Here is an 18,321-nt window from a genome sequence, read left to right as displayed (position 1 = left end):
ACCCACATGTTAATCCTCATTAAGAACCTGTTGCAACACTCGTCTGCCAAAAGAGGCGTCAGCAGAGGCATAGCGATCAATTTTATAATGCCTTATAAACGAGTGTGGGGTAGACCAGACTGCAGCCCTACAAATATCAGCAACAGGAGCGTTGGTAGCAAAAGCAGCCGTAGTAGCCGCTGATCTAGTTGAATGAGCTGTTATGCTAGCTGGCACTGGAAGCTTAAGGGATTCGTAAGCTAAAGCAATACAAGCCCGCAACCACCGGGATAAAGTGGAGTTAGCTACTTTTTGCCCCATAGACCTTGGATTAAAGGATACAAACAAAGAATCGGTTCTTCTGATTTCCTGAGTCCTGGACAGGTAGGTCTTGAGAGCCCTCCGGACATCCAACGAATGCCAAGACTTCTCGAGAGGATGGTTAGGATTCGGGCAAAAGGAAGGCAAAACAATGTCCTGGTTGCAATGGAAAACTGAATCAACCTTGGGACGGAAGGAAGGATCAGTCTTCAGTACAACAAGAGTCCTTATGGAAGACACAGAGATGGCGAGCAGAAGACAATGCGCCCAACTCCGAAACTCGTCTGGCAGATGTGATTGCAATCAGGAACAAGACCTTGAAGGACAGCATATGTAGAGGCACAGTCCTGATGGGTTCAAACGGCGGGCGTTGCAAAGCCTGCAAAACCTTCGGCAAACTCCATGAGGGAAACCGATGGACCACAGCCGGAGATCGTAGGGCGACTCCCCTCAGCGTTTGATGAACGGATGTGAGGAAATAGTCGCACCAGAAGAAGAAACTGATAGAATCGACGACAGAGTCGAGGCATGTCGACGTAAAGTGTTGGGTCTAAGTCCCATCATGAAGCCGTTATGGAGATATTGTAGTACCTGTTGCATGGTGGCCTGGGATGGGTTGTGGTGGTGGGACTGGCACCACTTGGAGAAAGCCATCCAAGTATGTTGATAAATCCGAGTGGTACATGGTTTTCTCGAGGCCAAGATAATATCAATAACAGCGTCAGACAGGCCAGCTGACCTCAAATGTCCCCGTTCAAACACCACGCTGTTAAGTTGAGCCAAGTGGGGTCCTGGTGCCATACTGGACCCTGTGATAGAAGGTCTGGCCTGACTGGGATTGTCCAAGGATCCATTACTGACACTGCAAGAAGGTCCGAGAACCACGGTCGGCGTGGCCAAAATGGTGCTATCAGGACCAGCTGTGCCCTCTCGCTTCGCGCCTTCCTCAAGGTTTTGGCTAACATTGGTATTGGAGGGAAGGCTTACAAAAGACCTTCTGGCCACGGTGTTGATAGTGCATCCACTGCTTCTGCTGTTGTGTCCAGGTATCGGGCAAAGTACCTGGGAAGCTGGCAATTGCGACTGGACGCAAACAGGTCGATTGAGAATGCGCCGAACCGGCACTGAAGGCGATGGAAAATGGCTGGATGAAGTTTCCATTCTCCCGGAAAAACCTGTTGTCTGCTGAGCCAGTCTGCTGTCACATTCCAAATCCCTCTGAGATGTTCTGCTTTCAGGGATTGTAGATGTTGTTCTGCCCAGACAAAGATGAGGGAGGCTAAGTCCTGCAGAGGACGAGACCTGGTGCCCCCGTCTGTTCAAATGTGATTTTACACACGTGTTGTCTGTTCGAATGAGAACATGGTCCAAAGGGAACAGAGACTGAAAATGAAGTAGAGCTAAGTGTACCACCTTTAGCTCCAGCCAATTGATGCTTTGAGTCTGCTCTGCGGTGGACCAAACCCCCTGAACGTACTGGGAGTTGCAGTGGGCTCCCCAGCCGATGAGGCTGGCATCTGTGGTTACAACAGTTCTGCGGGGTTCTCTGAACGGCGTGCCCTTGGAAAGGTGTTGGGGCCTCATCCACCAGCGGAAGGAGAGGCAAAGTGAGGGGCTCAAGTGAACTTTGCGATGGTTGGAGTTGGCGATGTCCTGTTGAAAGGGCAGCAAAGTCCACTGAAGGTGACGAGTGTGGGCTCGAGTCCATGGCACAATATGGATGGTAGAGATGAACATTCAGAGCGCCCTGGCTAGAAGCATGACGTCTGCGGATGTTTGTTGCATCAGGGACCTTGCAATGTTTGTGATGGCAGTGATGTGATCTGGAGCCAGGAATACCATTGCCTGCAGGGTGTCCAACATTGCCCCTAGATGTAGCAGACATTGGGTTGGTTGGAGATGGCTTTTGTTGAAGTTGACAAGCCAGCCGTGGGCCTGCAAGACATTGAGGGTAATCGTTAAATGATTATGAGCCAGCTCTTCCGATTTTGCCCGTATTAACAGATCATCCAAATATGGGTAGAGATGAACCCCTTGAATCCGGAGGTGAGCCACTAGGATGAGTAGCACTTTGGTAAATACTCTTGGAGCAGAGGAGAGGCCGAACGGCATCGCTCTATATTGAAAGTGCTGGTGGCCAAAGGCAAACCGAAGAAACTTTCTGTGGGCTATGCAAATGGGCACATGGAGATACGCTTCCTTAAGATCAATAGAAGCCAGGAAGTCTCCTTCATGCAGACTCTCTGTAATGGAGTGGAGTGATTCCATTTTGAACCTGCGATATGTTACAAAACGGTTGACGAACTTGAGGTCCAATACCACCCTCCATGATAAATCTCGTTTAGGCACAGCAAATAGGAGGGAGTACACCCCTTCCGACCTCTCAGTTGTGGGGACTGGCTCTATTGCCGCTATGTCCAAGAGGTGGTGTATAGCTGTCTGCATGATGCTGTGCCTGGCTGGTGCCCTTGGATAAGGGGACGGATGGAATCTGTCTGGTGGGGTCGCCCAAAACTCTATTGCATAGCCATAATGGAAAAGCTCCCTGATCCAAGAGACCGTAGTGAGGCGCAGCCACTGGTCTCCAAAATTAAGTAATCTGCCACCAACAGGGTGTGTGTTAATACTGTTTGCGTTGGTGAGGCCCTCCCCTATATGAGGACGATGAGGTACCCCTGCGCCCTTGGTACTGACCTCTGCCCTGGAAACACCGGTTCCAGGATCCCCTGAAGGCATTGGGGTCATATGATCTGAAGTCGCGGCCTCGTCCTCCTGGCCGCGTTCCTCGAAAGGGCTGGTTAGTGCGGAAGGGATGGAATCGCCTGAAAGGCCTGTGTTCAATGTTCTTGACAGTGGCCAAAACCGGTTTGTGGGAGTCTTTGGGATCAACCAGCACTGCCTTTAGAGCTTCCTCGCCGAAGAGTAGAGTAAGGAGCCCTAGACAGATTCATTCTGGCCGCGGAGTCAGCTTGCCAGTGGCGAAGCCAGAGGGTCCGTCGAGCAACTATCTGAGCTGTCATGGCTCGTGCCCCCAGTTGAGTGGCATCCAAAGTGGCATCAGCCACAAACGCCGCTGTCTTACGCAACTTTATCAGTGACCTTCTGAGGGAGACAGGATCCGGGTTAGTGTCCTCTAGAAGATAATCTAGCCACATCATAGCTGCTCTGGAGAAGATGGAGGCTGATGCGGCGGCACGCATGGAGAAAGCAGTGGCCTCCTGATTTTTACGGAGGGCAAAGTCTAATCGACATTCAGTAGCGTCCTTTAGTTGGGATTCTCCTTCCCTGGGCAAGAGAGATCGAGAAACTAGGCTAGTGATCGGTTCGTCTATGCCCGGGACGGCTAGCTTGGTGGCAAAGTCCGGAGCTAGGGAGTAAAACTTGTCAGCCACGTTCTTGAAGCGGTGAGTCTGGAATGGATGAGACCATTCTTCAGAGGCCAGTTTGGCAATGGGGTCCAGCACCGGGATGTAGTGCTCAGTAGGTGCAGGGGATTTGAGGACCCTGGCCCCTTTGATAGCTGGAGTGGTAGATGTTGAAGGCGCAGCTTGGAGACCAAGGGTGTTAACTACCCTGCGTGCCAGGGGCTGAAAGTCTGAGGCATTAAACAGGCGATACGATGTATCCTCCTCATGATCTGAATAATCGCTCCAGTCATCTCCTTCAACATGGTCAGTGAAGGGTGACTCCTCCCCATACGAAGCTTCGTCAATGCATCTGCCTCTGGCTACGTCAAAGGGATTTGGGGAACAGGAAGGGTGTGCTTCATGACACGCATGTTGGTCCATAGCACATTGAGGTATAGCAGGGACTTGTGGTGGTGACTGCATTTGGGTGAAAAATGATAGCATGCCTTGAAGTTGGGAAAGGAAATCATGGGACAGCTGCAGTCCCGTTGAAGCCAATGTTTGTGCCTGACTGGCTGGCTCTGTGGGTTGAGCCGGGGGATAAGCCCTGGGCGGCAACATGGAGGGGTGCTGGTTGAGCGAAGGCTGAGAAGGAAAGCCAGCGAAGTCCTCCTCGTCAGAAGAAGCAGCGGGTGAATGAAATATATCTCTTATGTGTGCCTGAGCTGCTGTGGTGGGAGTCGGCACAGAAGCATAACGTGGACGCTTTGGTTTGCTATGGCTGGAAAGATGTTTGGTCTTAGCCAGTGCTTTAGCATGCTTAGCCTTATTTGCCTTGGAAGATTGTGGCTTGACTGTTTGAGACATGCTTGGCTGGTCTGCCATGCCTGGCTGTTCTGCCATCTTATATTCACTTTGGGTGCAGTACACGGCCACAGCGGGGGCAGGATGTAGAGACCCGAACTGGCACAGTGTACGACCACAGAGGGGGTAGGATACACTGGCAGATGGCTAAGTGCATGGCCACAGAGGGGGCAGGATGCACTGTGGTAACAGCATTAGTATAATGTAGGCTGAGTTCCGGGAAGGGTGACTTAGCCTGTGCCTGCTTTTGAGACGGGCTCCTGCCTCAAAAGAAGCTTATTCAGATATATCAGTCAGTTTTTTCTTTTTTTTTTTGACTGATTAAACTTCTCCCGGGTAGGGAGAAACGAAGAGATTAACCTCAAAGCCTATTTTTGTTGGGACGACCAGATCTCATTAATTTATGGGACGAGGTCCAGCCGACGAAGGTGGGACGGATTTTCAACAGCAAGCTCTATCTGTTAAAGCGAACGTTCATCTTATCTTCTAAGAGAGAACGCACTAACAGGCAAGCACCCTTCTTTCTATATTTTTCTTTTACTTGACTTAAATTGTTGCTGTTTAAAAGAGATTTGCCAGATTGATCGGTTTTTGACATCTCACTGGGGAGCCGTAACTTCTCTCTGCTACGCACTAATTAATAGCTTATCTCTGTTTTTGTTGCAAAAAGCTGTCCTGGATTTGCATTCTAAAGATACACACAGAAGAGGGATTTCTATTCCAGATTTTTATTTTGAAAAATATTATACTGTTTTGAGACTACTCTCTTTTTGGTCTATTTTATTTTGACGAATCTGTTTCTTGACGATTGCCATTAATTGTTTCGATCCTGGGAACTGCATTTTGTTTACTTAACTATTGGAGAGATAAGGCTGTCTGCTCTGTTTATACTGTGATGTCACCAAGTTTGGAGTATTAACCCAATTGTTGCTGAAATAAGAAGTGGTTTTCCTATATTTTCCTTTTAAAATGGCAATTAAGAAAGTGGCTGAGAATCTGGAAATAACTATGTTTCAGAGAATAATGGATGAGATTGAGATAACGAAAATTGAATTGAGTAAAATGAAGCAGGAGATTAAAGATATAAGGGTCCCTGTGAGAGAGGTGACCCTGGAAGGGGTCCCTGTGAGAGAGGAGACCCCGGAGATTGGAACAGGGGTCCCTGTGAGAGAGGAGACCCTGGAGACTGGAATAGGGGTCCCTGTGAGAGAGGAGATCCCGGAGATTGGAACAAACGTGGAACAGGAACAAGATTTGGAGTCTATGGACTTTAGAAATAAAATCTATTGTTTGGAACTCAATGTTATCTCTGAAGAAATTAATGAAGATTCTAGAGATAAAGTTATCAATGGCATGGATTATCTTCTGGACTGGAATGATGTGATGGAGCCCAATATAGAGAAAATCTATGGAATTAACTGCAGCCATGTGACAATGGAAAAACTTTTAAGAGATGACCCAGTGTATTTTGAAAAAAAGAACAGAGATATGATTTTACAGCAGTATTTCAGCAACTTATTCAGAATGGATGGCAAGAAAATATTTGGGATAGAGGTAATTCCCATCAGACTCTTACTATATGACTATGGCTTTGACAGCAAGATTATTATGGAATACTGATAATGGAAGATTGGATATTGAAATTACTGGACTTAACAAGACTACTGAAGATGGAAGATGGAAAATGGAACTAATAGAGATAATAGAATAATGGCTACTGAAATTACTGAACCTAACAGATTCTGATGTGATGGATTAATTGAAATGTTTATTTTGACTATGGTTATGACAATAAGATTATCATAATTAGTAATGAGATGGATTAATCGATATGCTTATCTGGAAAAAAAAAATTGATAGATATATTTCTTAAAGAATTGAAACCTCTCTTTGACTTTTTGTGGAAAGAATAAAGTAATGTTTATGAGATTTGATGATTAAGTAAGATAACTACTGGAGGAAAGTGATTTTATAATATGACTTAAGAGACAGGATTGCTATATATTATAGACTTATAACTGATTTGATCTTTGACAAATGGGAAGTCAATATTTTACTCTTTATTTTTTATTTTTGTTTTTTTTTTCTTTTCTTTTTTTCTTTTTGTTTAACTATTTTTGATTTTGTTTTTTGTTTTTGAATGTTTTATGATTTTGTCTTGTATGTTTTATGAAAATCTGAATAAAAATTATTGAAAAAAAAAAAAAAGTATAATGTAGGCTGGATTTCAGGCTTGGTACACGGCCACAGAGGGGGCAGAATGTACAGTATATAGTTCAGACTGAGTACACAGCCACAGAGGGGGCAGGATGTACAGTATACACTTCAGGCTCAGGCTTGGTACACGACCACAGAGGGGGCAGGATGTACAGTATAAAATTCAGGCTAGGTACAGCTTGTGCGCAATATCACAGTCTCAGTGCACGAGTTTCCAAGGACTAGAGCTCAGTCACAGCGATAATGAATCAGCCACAGAAGTACAGGAGCTAGCTGTCAGCTATTTGTCAGAGGCAGCAGCAGCAATAGTCGTGTGATAGAGGAGTCCAAGTAGAGGTAAGGAACCCTATATCTAACACAGACGTACCAGAGACCCTTGCCAGCTAAGTCCCCTTTGATTAGTATGGGATAGCTGAACAAAAAAGGCAGGAAAAAGGAGAAAAAAGATGGCGTCCGACAGAGGAGCGGGTGAAAATAACGGTCAAAATGGCGAATTACGAAGGGGGGGGCAAAGGCACTGAGCAACCCAGCAGACTATAAAAATGTCGGGCGCTGCCTCAGTAACGGGCTGTAGCCACAGACCCGATTTAAACAACACCGCTCTAAGCCGATTTAAACAACACCGCTCTAAGTCTCTAAGCCTCAGGGAGTAAAGGACTAAGCGCTGAGGCGGTAATAGAGATCAGCCGGAGCCGCCGGCTGCAAACGCTGCCGCGGTAAATTACCAAGGCCGGGAACAGATCTGAGGAGGAGAAACGGCCGAAAATAAAAAGGGGAAAAAAAACTCAAGTGGCTAGGAGGCAGCCGATATCAGCCGCAGCAGCGGCAAAATTAAGGGGTCGGGAGACGGAGTCAGAGGCGGCGCCGAACAACGAGAGTCGCCTCAGCCGCAAGCTCCTGGAGGGGGAAGGAAGGAGGCAGCGAGAGCCGGCTCCTATGTGAGTCAAACAACGGGGCAAATCGGGAGCTGCAGCCGCAAGCTCCCGCCTGAAAAGCTAAAGAACCGCAGCCGCGGTCTCTGCTGAACTGAGAGACTCAAAAGAAACAGAGAAAAAAGGGAACGGGAAAGGGAAGATCCCCCCCAACAATTCTCCAAGAAACACAATCGAATTAAAGACAAGACAGAGGGGAGGGAGAGAATGGAATTACATATAACAACCTCCACACACTGTCAGACAACACACAAGTAAACACAAGAAACTTAGCTAAGCTACGCTATCTGCAAATATAGAACTTGTTCGTACGAAGGCAAGAATGAACTGGAGAGTGGGAGGGGCATGACGCCCCTAGTCTTGACTTCAAAGACATTTTTGCCTTCGCACGACAGGTGGAGCTAATACCCGCTGTGAGGACCGGACTCATATGGAAAATTTCAGCGCTTTTGTCATATTTGGTTTGTTTACAAATATAGAAGTAGGGCATACGTGGAGGCAACTAGCTTGTCTGCTTCTGCCATGCAGATACACTCCGCATCCAGACCCCATAGAAAGATACCACAGAGTGCCTTCAGATTACAGATAACTGTTTTACTCTCTCTCTCTCTCTCTCTGTGTGTATATATGTTTGTGTATACACACACGCACACATATATACATGCTGAACCACTAAGAAATATTAACATGCTTCTTTCAAAACCCAGGTTGTGATCAGGCAATAGTTTAAGACAGGGATGGCTTGTGATGCGTCCTTCCCTGGCTCTCCCTGTCAGGTTCCTACCTGCTCGTGGTTACTGCCTGTCTCTAGGCACCACCAGGGACTCCACCAGTCCGGACCGCTCTCTCTTATGATTTCTCTCCCCGCTCTAGCACAGATCTCAACAGATCCCCCTGCTAGGCAACCACCAGTAACGTCCCAATACTAGTATTCCCAGAGACTCTGAATACTGGTATTGTTATTCTCTTCACCGCTGCCACCATTTGTTACAGTTCCCCTTCAGCCTTGGTCATTATCTTACCCTCCCTTCTGGTCTGTGAAACCCCAGCCAAGGATCAGGCCTTTGGTAAACCAAATTAAGTATTTATTACAGATAACAAAGCTAACAAGATTAACAAGATTTCTTCTTAAGGCACATAAGCATATGGTTTTACTCAATACTAATCCGAACTCCACCTCCCTCCTTCTCCACTCTCTCCTGTCAAACAACTCTCTAAACCCCACCAAGCAATCCACTCTTTCTCTTCTCCCCCCAGATTCCACAATTCACCACCTCACATTCACCCAGATTTACCTGTCATCCTTTCATTTATACTGTCAGCCATTTTAAACATTCAGCCAATCATCAAGCATTCTATTGCCCATTCACTCCCCCTCCTCTTTCACTACTTACCATGTATACTCTAAACAACCAGCACTTACCATATATACACTAATATATAGGAACATCACATGGCTCACCTCCAGTTTAGGGATGGACAAATCTTTAGATTCTTTTTTTTATTTTTCCAATATTAAATCCAGTTCTTCACATTTCTTTAGCAATTTATGACTTCTTAAAAAAAATCCTCATGAAAATTCTTCAGCATTTTAGTGTGAATTTCTCATAATAAACACATTTTTGTTTGTAGTTTTGAGGTGTACACAGTTTTTCCAGCAATTTTATAATGCATATTTGTATGCTATTTTCACTAATATATACATATATGTGCACACTGTACCCTAATATGTGCATTTTTGTATGCATTTCTTGGTTGGATAATTGCATTGCAAAATTCAGAGAAGTGTGAATTTGAAAGAATGGCTATATTTTAGTTTACATTGTTTCAGAAAGTGCAAATTTGGTAAAGTTTGCCTTTAAATGTGAACTGAATCAAATTTCTCCTCCATCCCTAACTCCAGATGTTGCTGGATTGCAAGTCCTATCATCCCTGACAATTAATCATGCTGAGAAGGGGTGATGGGAGTTGGAGTCAAATAATCTCTGGTTGGCCACTGATTAGCCATGCCTGCTTTAAGGCAAGCCCATCAGATAGCAGTCTCACAAATCTTTGTTTACTTGGAACTCATTCCCACTCTTTAAAGTTATCATATAACTAATTAGTACCTTTCTCTTCAGTGTAGCACTAGCATTAAATAATAAAAAACTTCAGGGCCTGGTCCCAGAAGAGTATAAATAGTTGGAACATTACCTGAAACAGGTCCAGTTTAGGCTGACTTCAGATCTAGCATAACATTTTCAGATTTTTCTTTAAAGGTAAAATTGGTGTCAAATGTTTGTTGCCTCTAATTTATATGAATTTCCACAATAAGCTCTCTATGGAGATTTCTCACTTCCTGCAAATTATGGCTTGGAGTATGCTTAGGGGTTATAGGACAGAAATTCTGGGGATTGTTTTCACCAATAGAGCAACTCAGGGCCCTTTCAGTAGCACTGGGGAAGCATCACAGAACTAGCAAAGCAGAATAAATCTACCTCTAATGCACTATTATTGTGTCAAGAACATGGGGCAAATACACCTGCAATAAAACACCAGTCTGGAGAGGCCCTCAGTTAGAAGCAAACCTTAAACTTAGACATGGATTTGTGAGGGATGTTCCTAACCAGAATTTCCAAACTTGTGAAAAACAGAATGTGTGTGAACCCATTCATGAAACTAATAGAATAAATTTTATTCCACAGATGTCTGAGGTTTCCGTCGCTGAAACCGAGCTTGAAGCATCAGATGAGATCTGTGCTAAAAAGAAATTGAAAAAAAAACTGAGATATTCCCACGCTATACAGCCACAGACCACCATCTGGTCACCACCTGCTCTTCACGGGCAATGTCTTGATGATACACCACTCTTTTCCACACAGTTGTTCCAACAGAAACATTCATTACCAGCAGGTTTCAAGTCTGGTACTGGTTTCACCTTTGATTTGCAGGTAATCCCCAAAGCCTCCTAGCCTGCGTATATGCAGAGTAGACTTTGCTTCCTTGAGTAGCCAGAAGTTCCAGGACCAGTGCTACTTGGTATGGATGTCCTTTTTGAAGGAGAGAGCACCGGAAACTTACACTGCTTTTGTAATATTTAGTTTGTTTACAAATACAGAAGTAGGGCATGAGTGGAGGCAAGCAGCATGTGTGCTGCTGCCATGCAGCAGATGCACTCCTTCAAGTCCAGTCCTCAGACAGAGATACCACAAAGGGCCTTCAGATCACATCTAAATCTGTGTGTGTCTGGACTTAGCCACATGGGAGCATTACTTTGTACTAAAGATGCTGTTTTTACCTCCGTTTTCTATTTGCACTGTCCACGGTAAGGGCTCAATGCAGCTGCAGACACGGTTTCCCATTCACACTGAGGAGAAGGATCAATCACGCAGTTTCCCAATGACCATGCCCTCATATTTAACATTTCTACTCCTCTGGTTACTTGGCAACCAAGCATGCTCAGGTTGTTCTACCAGTAAGTTTTATTTTTAAAAAAACACCCATTAGTGTGATTATTTGTATTTTCACTGGTACAGTACAGCTGAAATACAAATCTTTGTCTGTGCAATGTTATGCTTTTGCGCATAAGTTAGGGGAGAAAGAAAAATAAGGCACCGTTTACAGCAACATAAAAAGGTTAGCAGAATGGGGGAGAGCACCCAGAAGTTACCTTTCAGTCTACAGGAAATAAAATGAACGAAGGGAGGAGGAGGGAGTGGGTGTGGAGAGGGGAACGATTGACACACCCACCTAAAAGCATCGGAGCAAAAGCAAACACTAGAGATATGGAGTGAAGACATTTTTTCCTTCACTTTTTGTATTATCAGAGGATTGGGTTAGTACGGATTTACAGGGGGAAAACTGCATGATAGCTTTTGTTTGCCAGTAACGTCATGTGAACCATGCAAATTAAAAGGGGATGCGAGTAGCACCAAACCCACACTAAACCACCAGGTAGATGAGCCCTCTGTCTTCCAAATACTGCTTCATTTTATTCTGTTACACACATGTGCCCCTTTCCCTTTGTTGGATATGCCACCTTCTCCAAGTGATAATTGCTTTCCTGTTCCAAACATTCCAGGGAGAGCAAGAGACTTATTTTCTCACAATTAGCTTCCAGGAAGAAGCATCCACTGACCATGCTGAACCACTAAGGAATATTAACATGCTTCTGTCAAAAAACAGGTTGTGATCAGGCAATACTTTAAGGCAGGGGTGGCTCACCTGTGGCCCTACAGATGTTGCTGGGCTGCCAGCCCCATCACCCCTAGCCATTAACCATGGTGAATGGTGGGGGGGGGGGAGTTGGAGTTCACCAGCATCTGGGCTTTAAAGCAAGCCCATTAGACAACAGTCTTACAACAGTGTGCCTTTCCAACATTCTTCTGAGGAAGATCTTAAGGCAGAAATTCGGGGGACCTTTTTGAGCAATTGTACAGTTCAGTGGGAGGCATTCAAGAGTTCTCTGTAAGGGGGTTTCAAAACCAAATTTTCCAAGGTTGCTTGTGGCAATGTAGGAAAAACAGAATGTGTGTGAACCCAATTTGAGTCTAAAAGAATAATTTTGTTCCATAGATTCCTCCTGCTTCCATTGTTGGACCTGAGCTTGAACATAGATCCTTTGCCTTTGGTTCTGGAGTATATGGAACTGTGAAAAGACAGAGTGCGTCTTCCTTCAGTGAGCTTCAGAGAACTCCTCCTCCTCCTGTGTCGGGAGACATACCGTATTCATTTCCCGAGAAACTTTCAAGTGCAATTGGCTTGTCTGGTTCTGCTCTCTGTTTGGATTCGCAAGCAATCCCCCAACCCTGTAGCTTGAGGAAATTCAGTATGCGTCAACAGAAAGATCCACTTCCACCTACAAGTGTTGCACATGATGTAAAACTAAGGGGTTCACTTCAACAACAATTCCCTCAACTGTTATTTCCAGGGCTGGGAGCTGCACAGACATTGGTAAATCCTCTTTGGGGAGAGCCAAGAATGAGTGATGACAAACACCCAAAGGAAACCAATGAAGCTTCACACAGGATGGATCATCCCTATCCTAGACCCTTTAATGCAGCTATATATTCTGCGAAAAATTTAATGGAGGTAAATTCTATATAGATATTCAGAATTCTGTTGCCTCCATGCCTTCATACAGGGATGGGGAACTTGTGACACTTCAGCTGTCATTACTCTCCAACTCCCATCATTCCCAGCCAGCATAATATTTGGTCAGGGATGATGGGCGTTGTAGCTTGGAGAGTCACAAGTTCCCCACACTAGCCCTATGATTACGTTGTTATTTGAGAAATGGGATTGCATTGAGCAGGGGGTTGGACTTGATGGCCTTATAGGCCCCTTTCAACTCTACAATTCTATGATTTAATGAAGACCAGACTGAGCCTCATGAATTGTGGGAATTGGAGCAATGGCCAACAGAAGGACTCCTCTGTGACCCCAAACGAGCAATTTTAAGAGGCCACTTGGGTTGTGGGGCTTTTAGAAATGCTGGGCTAGGATGTGGGGTCCTCACATCTCTTAACAATACTTTTCACTCTATTTTTTTTGTCCATCTCTTTCTTTAAAAATTCTTAAGACGAAGACAAAAAAAAAAAAGTGTGCAATGTTCACTGCACAGAAGCCACTAAGGATTGTACCCTGGCCTCAGCTCTTTAATCTCCAGAATCAGGTATGCTGTCTTTCTCCCCCCCCCCTTTTTTTTCTTTGCAAGAAAAGAAAAACAGACAAATTTCACTCACCATTATTCTGCAGAAACTGAGCTTGTCTGTTACCGTAAGGGAGGGAAGTTTTGACAACTAAAGTTGATTGTTTTAGCTTTATGATTATATTTGTATTTTATCCATTTTAATTTGTGAACTGCCGGGAGAGGACAAAATAGGTTGAGAGCTTATTGGGTGATATAGAAATGCCTAAACAAAGTAATATTTTATTTATATATTATTTGCGTAATAATACATAGTTCTCCAGGCAACAAGGAAATTAGGTATAAAACAAAAATAAAACATAACTTTGAATAATACAAACAAATTCATTGTAAAACCCCGCAGTAAACAGAAAGCTCAACCAGAATAAAACAGTCTAAGTGGCTATTTTTGTTTCTATAGAAAAAATATTTTCTGAAAAGTAACCAACATAGCTTGAGCCACGAAAAGGCTCCATATCAGGAAGATAAACTAAATTGCTATAATTTTTAATTCCATTTAAAATACGCCACATTGTATTATAATTTAATTTTCTTCATCATTCCGTCATTTAATCATGTATCCAATTCCCACCATGGACTATAAACACATTTTATTGAATATAATAGTTATTCATTGCATTGTTGCTTGTATTAATACAAAAATTTAATTAATTAATAAGAAAAATCATTTTAAAATGCTTTTCTAGCCCATTATGAACATAATATGAGGGAGATAAGATGAATGATGTAGTGGTAGGCTTTCTGCTTCGGCAAAGGGTTGGAGTGGATGACCTTTGATATCCCTTCAGATTCTTATGATTCTATGAGTGACAGTGTTATGTAGTGGCTAGCGTGTTGCACTTATTCATTCTTTGTACCTCACCTTTTAACAAAAAGTATTTGCTGCCCTGGGCTCCTGCTGGGAGGAAGGGTGGGATATAAATCAAATAATAAATAAATAAATAAAAAGTATACAAGGCAGATTACATAGCTTAAGGGTGATATCCAAGTCATACTCAGGGTAGACCCAATGAAATCAGTGGACTTGTTAGTCATGATAAACTTGGCGTAGAAGTCCACTGATTTTCAGTGGGTCTATCCTGAGTATGACTTAGTCGGATATCATCCTAGGGGCATTGTAACTCAGTGGTACAGTATTCACTTTGCATGTGGAAGGTCCCAGGTTCAGTCCCTGTCACTGGGTTGGGCTGGGAAAGACTCCCTGGCTGAAATGCTGGAGAGCCATTATCAGTCAGTGTAGACAGTACTAAGCTCTATGGACTGATGGTCTGGTTAGGCATGTTCCTACATTAACCAGGATAAAAATATAAAAAGACGATCTAAAAAAATAAAAGCAAACTAGAAAGCAAAACCCAAAAGTGTATAAAACAGCAGCAGAATACATAATAAAATCAAGATTCTAAAAAAGCTTCAGAATGTCCTCTCCTGGGCCACTCACCTTATTCTACTATCAGTTAGCAGCATGATGCAATGGAGATCTTCTGACTTGAAGATCCCAAGCCGCGTATTATGGAAGCGAGCATGAGGCTCCTGAGATATTTCACTACCAAACCATGGAGGGCAGGAGAGGAGAATATTACTCAGCCCAAGGGCTACATTTTCTCATGGGCAAACATCTGAGGACCACATGCACCTAGGAAGAGAGGGGGAGAGACAAAAGTGGGTGGAGCAGTATGTGTGATCTCTTACCTTTGTACAGTAAATAAACTGCATTCTAGCCACGCAAAAGTCAAGAGGTTTCTATACACCCTCATCTCTCCATTCTCCATCCAGGCAAGCAAGTGGCATTATCACAGTTCCAGCCAGACAAAGGCACAGGAGTAGAGTGCAGAGCAGGACAAGTGATGGGTGTGGCCTGAGAGAGTCCTGAGGGCTGGATAGATAGAAAGGCCTAGACTTTGAGGGCCGCATTTGGCCCCAGGCCTCAAGTACCATACCCCTGGTTTAGAGCTTTCTGATGCGAAAGCAGCTTGGAAGCAAACTAAGAACTAGTGGAGCAAAGGATAATTGTAACATGGTCTGAACAGGCAGGTCCCATCAGACCTCTTGGGTGTCACTCTTGACCATTTGAAATACAGGCCTGGAGATTTTTCAAATCCTAGTTCAGCTATGCAGTTATTGAGTGACTTTGGGCCATACCCACACACCCCCAACTGTTACAAAACAGTTTCCAAAAATAGTTGGAAATGGTACCTTATTGTAGCAGAAGGAATGAAGTTGCAGGGATGGGCAACCTCAGGGCTGCATGCAATTCTTGGTCTAATTTCATGTGGGTGGCAAGAAAGGAAACAAAGAGGGGCAAGGGGGTGGCAGGGAGAGAAAAGGAGTGCCCCTGCCACTTTTGGTTCTGGCTGTGCCTAGCGCTGCCTTTGGCCCTGCCCACTGACAGTGTACCCTCAGGGGAATGCAGCCCAAGGTCTTCCACCTCTGTTACATGGGAAACTTCAGCTAATGTGCTTTTTTATTTATATCCAATGGGGAAATGCCTTTCCTATGCATTTGTGCCACATCAAGGTTATTCATTATATTCTTTATTTTTTTTTTAAAAAAAACAACCATAAAAATAACCAACACAAAATTATTCCTCTCTCTCTACTTCTATTTTATTTTGAACAAGATAAATTTACTTTTATTTTTCAGGATGGCTTTTGGCAGCTTACCCTTGAGCTTGGGAGCCTTCTGGATCTTGATGTGGATTATTTAGTCAATGTTTCACTTGCAAAAAAGGGAATTAATTCACTCGGTAAATCCCATTTTCATTCATTTGTACTTGTACTTCCAAACATATTCAAAGAAAGTTAGTGATGCTTATTCCCATTGAAATCAGTATGAAAAATAAGGCATGACTAACTTAATTCTCACTGATTTCAGTGGAACCTATTCAAATAACTTGCTGTAGATTCAGGCCATAGAATTTAAAGTGAAGCAACTTCCACATTCCAGGAAACATCTCTGGACATAAAGTACATAATCCCACTATCTAGGGCTGGGGAACCTGTGGCCAGATGTTGCTGGACTACAACTCACATCAGCATCTGAAGAGCCACGGGTTCCCCACACTATACTATGACTGTAGTTCTTAAAATTCCAGAATAGTTATTATAGCATGTCAGCACACTAGCGACTGTTCTACAAAAGTTCACATGTTGTTGTTTTGTTTATGGTAGTATACAGACCTTTTTTCAGGTTCTGCAGCAAGACAAGATGAGCAAACTGCAGGTCCACAGTGAGATCTCTGAAACAAGAATAGTTGATGATGCAATTGGCATCAAACTCCTTTTTGATAATTGGAAGTTCTGGTTTACAGAAATGCTATTTTAACACCTGAAATAAAGCTACATGGAGTGAGTTTTGGGGGTGAGGGGACACATGCACTTTACTAAGCAAACTCTTTGGATACTCAAGGTTCAGATCACTGGTTCCCTTGTCAGCACCACATGCCTGTTTGACAACATTGCTGCTACTTTACTAACAAGTACTCCTATTAATTAATTCTTTGCTATGAAACACGACCAGTTAATTACTACTGTTTGTTTCTACTCATCCAGGCCCCAAGGGAAAAGAGAAGCTGTTGCGGTTGATGGCTACACTTTTGGTGCTACAGGTTATACATTTCAACCAACTGGAAGGCCTTGTGTTCAAATCTCTAACGAAACTCAGTGATTCTCCCCGATCATGGTATGTTTTCTCAGCAGACTCAACATTTCAGACCATTTTTATCTAGAGGCTAAAACTTTTAAATCAGTTGTATGCATTAATCCATAGTACTTGTTGGACTTTCATTTAGTTGAGGCTAGTTGAGGGCCCCGCTTTACAGTGCTTCGCTTTACAGCATTCCGCTAATACAGCGGTTGTCAATTGCAGAAAGACCCCGCTCTTACAGCGCTTGTTCTGCTTTTACAGTGTTTTTTTGCCATCAGGTGCCATTTTGGTCAATGTTAGTCAATGGGTTCTGCTTTACAGCGGTTTTTGCTTTACAGCGGTTTTCGCTTTACAGCGGGGGTCCGGAATGTAACCCACTGTATGAGTGGGGCCCTGCTGTAGCGGTTGTAAACAGTGATGATGGGCCCATTGGGACTGGAAGGCAGGCTGGTGAATCCACAGCCAATGATAGGCAGGGACACCCCCTGACTGGTTGTAAATAAGAAGGCAGGCAGGTGAGGGCTGGCTGAGGGCAGACTGAGGTTGTTGGGGTAGTGTCCCATTCGCCCTAAAAGACCAGCCTTCACAGCTTGTAAAAGTTCACATATTCAAGATATGATACCCAGATGGGTGATGTCTGAGTGTAGCATAAGTTTGAATAAAAAAAATAAGGAAACTTGTTTAATGAGAAGCTTTAGGGTATTAATTTTGAGTTGTCTTAGGAAAATTTGGTTGTACCTTTGGAAAAGAGGGCTGACCACATCCAACTTTGGGAAAAGACTGAGGTCATCAAAGGGCCTGAGGGCCTAACCATACATTCTGGAGTTAAATCCCTATGGTAAATGCAAACCTTTGAGAGACAAGTCTAACCGGGTTGCAGCGTTGTTCATACCCCCCTCCCCTTTATTTGTACTTCTCCTGTGCATGGAAAGATGATATCAGGTGGGTAAGTAGCTCCACCTAGCTGTTGAAGGCAGAAGAGCAATGTTGGTTTTTGCAGGAACTTCCTGTTCTGTGTAGCTCCCAGCTCAGTTCTCTTCTGCCTTCACATACAACGGTTGATCGCTCTCTCTGCTCTGTGTTCAAGCCTATATATTTGTCTTCTGTATTTGTCTTATATCTTTTGCGTTTTTCCTCCTCTGACCTTACCTTTCCCATTAAAAAAAAAAATCCCTTTCCTCCCCCGGAGCCCTTCTGCGGCGCAAGGCGAACCAAGAAAGGAATTCCCCTCCCTTCCTCCACCAGAACCGTGCAGGGGTGGGAAGTTGTAAGGGGTGCCCTACAGGAGGGCTTAACGCCCTCTCTCTTTCACCTGGACCTGCTCGCTACC

General features: G+C 44.0%; 1 protein-coding gene across 3 annotated transcripts in view; it reads left to right on the top strand.

Annotated features, from left to right (window-relative positions):
- The window catches only part of PARP4 (poly(ADP-ribose) polymerase family member 4), a 118,376-nt gene that overhangs the window by 89,932 nt on the left and 10,123 nt on the right, over positions 1–18,321 (top strand). For 2 of the 3 annotated variants that reach the window (XM_061628610.1, XM_061628609.1), the window contains 5 exons: positions 10,345–10,590; positions 12,215–12,730; positions 13,221–13,313; positions 15,990–16,092; positions 16,898–17,027. In XM_061628610.1, coding sequence (XP_061484594.1) covers positions 10,345–10,590; positions 12,215–12,730; positions 13,221–13,313; positions 15,990–16,092; positions 16,898–17,027 — 1,088 coding nt within the window. The remainder of the gene's footprint in view (positions 1–10,344; positions 10,591–12,214; positions 12,731–13,220; positions 13,314–15,989; positions 16,093–16,897; positions 17,028–18,321) is intronic. The other variant, XM_061628611.1, reaches the window with a different exon arrangement.

The sequence above is a fragment of the Rhineura floridana genome, chromosome 5 (genome assembly GCF_030035675.1).
Source record: "Rhineura floridana isolate rRhiFlo1 chromosome 5, rRhiFlo1.hap2, whole genome shotgun sequence".
In the NCBI taxonomy this organism is placed as follows: Eukaryota; Metazoa; Chordata; class Lepidosauria; order Squamata; family Rhineuridae; genus Rhineura; species Rhineura floridana.
Note: the sequence above shows the minus strand (reverse complement) of the source record. Positions and strands in the feature narration are given on the sequence as shown.